The 4,970-nt window shown below is 61.0% G+C and overlaps 2 protein-coding genes across 2 annotated transcripts; both read left to right on the top strand.

Annotated features, from left to right (window-relative positions):
- Positions 1-924: 924 nt before the first annotated feature.
- Positions 925-3,192, top strand: PHYSODRAFT_536511 (hypothetical protein; the record flags this gene model as incomplete). Its single annotated transcript, XM_009541857.1, has 2 exons — positions 925-1,847; positions 1,920-3,192. Coding segments are annotated over 2 exons (2,196 nt in total), but the record flags the coding sequence as incomplete, so codon positions are not given.
- A 1,362-nt stretch (positions 3,193-4,554) lies between these two features.
- On the top strand, positions 4,555-4,852 carry PHYSODRAFT_343298 (hypothetical protein; the record flags this gene model as incomplete). The annotated part of the gene is made up of 2 exons (XM_009541856.1): positions 4,555-4,796; positions 4,837-4,852. 2 exons carry the CDS (start codon positions 4,555-4,557, stop codon positions 4,850-4,852), a joined length of 258 nt encoding a protein of 85 aa, XP_009540151.1.
- Between the last annotated feature and the right edge of the window lie 118 nt (positions 4,853-4,970).

Raw genomic sequence — 4,970 nt, 5'->3', positions numbered from 1 at the left:
ACCGAGACGATCGAGACGATCGAGACGATCGAGACGACCGAGATCGTGGAGGAGACCGAGGTGACGCAGGGCAAGAAGCCCAAGTCGAAGAAGCACCGCAAGCCGAAGCGCAAGCCGACTGCGGGCACGACCACCGAAGAAGAGACCACGGAGGTGACGGAAGTGACCACCGAGACTACCGAGGAGGTGCCGTCCACGAGCGAGGTGACGGAGGAGGTGACGATCGAGACGATCGAGACGACTGAGATCGTGGAGGAGACCGTGGAGGAGACCGAGCTGACGCAGGGCAAGAAGCCCAAGTCGAAGCAGCACCGCAAGCCGAAGCGCAAGCCGACTGCGGGCGCGACGACGTCGGATGCGATTCTGGTTAGCTCGTCGACGACGCACGAGACGGACGAGGACGGCGCTGCTGGCGCGACGGTGAAGACCGAGGTGTTCCGTACGACGGGTGCCAACGGCAGCGTCATCACCAAGACGGTTCGCACGACGATCCGTAAGGTGACCACTTCCAGCGGCCTGGTGAAGCGCCTGATCGAGGTGCAGACGACGACCGTGACGAAGACCGTGGCGGGCGAGACGAGCACGACTGTGGAGACGGAGACTCGCGAGGAGATCGATGACAGCAGTGCCACGAGCTCGACCACGACGACGTCGGATGCGACTCTGGTTAGCTCGTCGACGACGCACGAGACGGACGAGGACGGCGCTGCTGGCGCGACGGTGAAGACCGAGGTGTTCCGTACGACGGGTGCCAACGGCAGCGTCATCACCAAGACGGTTCGCACGACGATCCGTAAGGTGACCACTTCCAGCGGCCTGGTGAAGCGCCTGATCGAGGTGCAGACGACGACCGTGACGAAGACCGTGGCGGGCGAGACGAGCACGACTGTGGAGACGGAGACTCGCGAGGAGATCGATGACAGCAGTGCCACGAGCTCGACCACGACGACGTCGGATGCGACTCTGGTTAGCTCGTCGACGACGCACGAGACGGACGAGGACGGCGCTGCTGGCGCGACGGTGAAGACCGAGGTGTTCCGTACGACGGGTGCCAACGGCAGCGTCATCACCAAGACGGTTCGCACGACGATCCGTAAGGTGACCACTTCCAGCGGCCTGGTGAAGCGCCTGATCGAGGTGCAGACGACGACCGTGACGAAGACCGTGGCGGGCGAGACGAGCACGACTGTGGAGACGGAGACTCGCGAGGAGATCGATGACAGCAGTGCCACGAGCTCGACCACGACGACGTCGGATGCGACTCTGGTTAGCTCGTCGACGACGCACGAGACGGACGAGGACGGCGCTGCTGGCGCGACGGTGAAGACCGAGGTGTTCCGTACGACGGGTGCCAACGGCAGCGTCATCACCAAGACGGTTCGCACGACGATCCGTAAGGTGACCACTTCCAGCGGCCTGGTGAAGCGCCTGATCGAGGTGCAGACGACGACCGTGACGAAGACCGTGGCGGGCGAGACGAGCACGACTGTGGAGACGGAGACTCGCGAGGAGATCGATGACAGCAGTGCCACGAGCTCGACCACGACGACGTCGGATGCGACTCTGGTTAGCTCGTCGACGACGCACGAGACGGACGAGGACGGCGCTGCTGGCGCGACGGTGAAGACCGAGGTGTTCCGTACGACGGGTGCCAACGGCAGCGTCATCACCAAGACGGTTCGCACGACGATCCGTAAGGTGACCACTTCCAGCGGCCTGGTGAAGCGCCTGATCGAGGTGCAGACGACGACCGTGACGAAGACCGTGGCGGGCGAGACGAGCGCGACTGTTGAGACGGAGACTCGCGAGGAGGACGATACTTCGGATGTTGGAGTGATAAATGTTGCGTCTGTAGTTGGGACGGACGGCATGAAGCGAAGCTTGGCGGAGTCGAGTTGGGAAGAGAAGCTCGCTGTGAGCACGGCTGGGAGAACTGGCAAGGGTTCTGCGTGGTGGAACATGAAGCGCCGTCGACTGGTAAAGACCTGGCTGCCCCAGTTCGTGTCGTACGTCCAGCGTCGCGGAAGGAGCCTGTCCAAGACCATGCCCAGGAAGGAATTGCTCAACTTTGCTCGTGACTTCTGTGACCAGAACTTGGTGAGCTTCGAGGACGGATTCTTCAACGCTGGCACGTATGAAGAGAAGCGGGCTACCTGGACGATCGCGCGCTCCCTTTCCTTCCACTACCCCGGTGTTGCGGTGCAGCAGTTGGGTCTCGGAGTCGGCAAGTTCAAGCGAACGCTGGTGATTGACGAGGTCTCCCACATGCGCAATGGCCCTGACGGGTCTAAGCTCATGGGGGCGGAGTTCGTTCTCTCGGTGCTGCAGGTGATGCCCAAGAAGTGCGCGTACTACGAGGACGTCTTGATTCTGGAGAACGGTGAAGTGCTCTTCCACGGCACGGGCGAGTCGCTCATCGCGTACTTCCAGGAGCTCGGCTTCGTGTGCGCTCCGGGCGTGAACATGGCCGACTACCTGCTGAACCTGACAGAGGAGCAGCAGCTGCACCACCAGGTCACAATGATCCAAGGCTTCAACAACCAGCGTCAACTGCGCCGCAGCCGCATGTTCTCCGGCATGATGAAGTTCTCCGACGACATGGTGCTCATGACGGGCGCCCCCGGCGCTGGTGGGCCGTCTCGAACGAGCACTCCAGTCGGCAGCCCTGCCCGCAGCGGCTCGACTGCCCGGTTGAGTACCGCGTACTCGCCCCTTCGACGTCAGCTCAAGCACCGCTTCCCCCAGGGATCTCCCATCAGGTCCCCGTTCGCATCCCCGATAAGCGGCTCTCCTGCGGCGGGTTTCGTGTCGCCGCAGCCGACGAAGGCGACGCGGGGGCTGAAGATCACGGCGTACGCGTCCCCCGAGTCGAGCAAGGTAACCAAGTCCGTGAGCAGTGCGAGCGCGGGGTTCGCCTCGCCTTCCGTTGCAAAGGTGACTCGGGGCGCGACGTCAACGACGACGTCGTACTCGTCCCCCGTGACGACCAAGACGACGACTTCGTACTCGTCGTCGCCCATGAGGACGCAGTCGACTACCGCCATCGCTGGCTCGACCACGACCCGCAAGATCGCGATTGAGGGAGACTTCACGGTCATCACGACTGAGATCACGTCGCCCCGCGGCACCAAGCGAGTGTCCACGACGCGTCAGCTGACCAGCAAGAGCGGCTCCAGTACGACCGCCGCCTAATCAAGCGTCGCGAGAATGCATTTTTCCTAGCTGAGAAGAACGGACAAGAGTACCGTGCATTTCAAAACATACTACTACATATATTACATTTCATTTCAAGCGTGAGTTCTCCTACTGCAATGCTGGGCACGAGTAAAGTGCTGTGAGTATGGCCTCCAGTTTTAGGAAATGAAATTTATGGCGCCTCGGGTAGTACACTGCATTGCGCTCCATTGTCTGCTGAGAGACGAGAAGATTGCCTTCAACACCATACAGACTGGTACAGCAGAAGCCACAAGGAACTTGCGAGAAACGTACCCACCTCCCCACGAAAGCAACGAAGTAGAGCGTTCTACCAGCTCAACTGCATCCGATTCGTGTGAAGCCGCGAGCATATCGACTTGGGCAATGCAGAGTTTTATCAAGAAATAAACTGGCCAATCACAAGCGCCCCGGACTTCTTGGGCTCACCACTGAAGCTTTTGTGGCAGATATGGGCAACTGTGACACCAGCGCTACTCTGGAGGCTTCGCAATGACGCAGTCTTTAAGGATAAAGTAACCAACGAAAGAGAGATCAGGGCGGCCATGAAGACAGCAGGAGCCTGCCTACCAGGCGCGAGCGATTGCTAGTGCGTGGAACCAACAACCGGCAAAGCGAATTCAAGGCTTCTGTCTTGAAATTTGTAACAGCCTCATGATGACGCTGAACGAAGACGATGATGCTCCAAACCTAGATGTCTGGAACATCCACTTCGGCCCGCACACCACTAAGGACAAATTGACCACGCGAGGGTGGGTCCTCTATCACCACACGGCTGCACAACAGTGGATTCCTCAGAAAAGCAGGAAGTCTCTACACTGTACTTGGGACCAGCAAATACACCGACGACGGACGCCGCAGTACGAACGCTGAACCAAGGGGTGACAGATCTCAGTGCGATGACCACCCCGGGGCTCGACGTATCTCCGCATCGATAGTCTGGACAAGAAACTACAAGGGCAGCTCGAGCAACTCAAGCCTAACTAACAATCAAGCAACGGGCTCAGCAGCCGCGCTCGCCAAGGACTTGGACGCAATTTTCTCAGCGCAGTGGGGTACGTATACCTGCTGGAACTACGCTCCGAGCGGCTAAGCTCATGGCAAAAGCAAGCATCTACGATACCCACAGGAGCTTTGAATCAAAGCCTTTGATCCCCAACTCTGTGACAAGGAAAACGAGTGCAGACTCCATACCCCAGATTGGACTGTGCACAGTCAGTAGATGCAGCCCAGACTGAACTGTGCCAGTAGTAGCAGCCGTTGTCGCGGAAACTTGGCGCCAGAAAAGGGGCGGGCGTTTTGAATTCAAAACTTCGGCATCTCATCTCACAGACTGGGATCATGGCCGAGCGTGGAGACGCCGCCGCCGCCGCTGGCCCGGCGGGGCTGCGCTCGCAGCAGCAGCAGGCCGAGCGCATGGCCCGCGAGCTGATGGACATGAAGATCGAGACGGCGCACCTGCGCGAGCGCCTGCGGCTGCGCGTGGGCGGCGACACGACGGCGGCGGAGCTGGAGGCCGAGGCCTTCGCGCTGCAGACGGCGCTGGCCGAGGCGCAGCAGGCGCTCAAGGCGCGCGAGGCGGAGTTGCAGGCGCTGGACGGCCGCTACCAGAAGGCCATGCAGGGCCTCCTGCGCCTAGACGAGGCCTGGAAGCTCAGCCGCGCGCAGACCAGCGCGGCGCAGGACGCGCAGCTCGAGGCGGAGCGGCAGGCGGAGGCCGCCGCCGGCAGGAGCAGCGAGCTGGAGCAGCAGCTGCA

The sequence above is a fragment of the Phytophthora sojae genome (genome assembly GCF_000149755.1).
Source record: "Phytophthora sojae unplaced genomic scaffold PHYSOscaffold_42, whole genome shotgun sequence".
Classification (NCBI taxonomy): Eukaryota; Oomycota; class Peronosporomycetes; order Peronosporales; family Peronosporaceae; genus Phytophthora; species Phytophthora sojae.
This window is presented reverse-complemented; position numbering and strand designations above follow the sequence as displayed.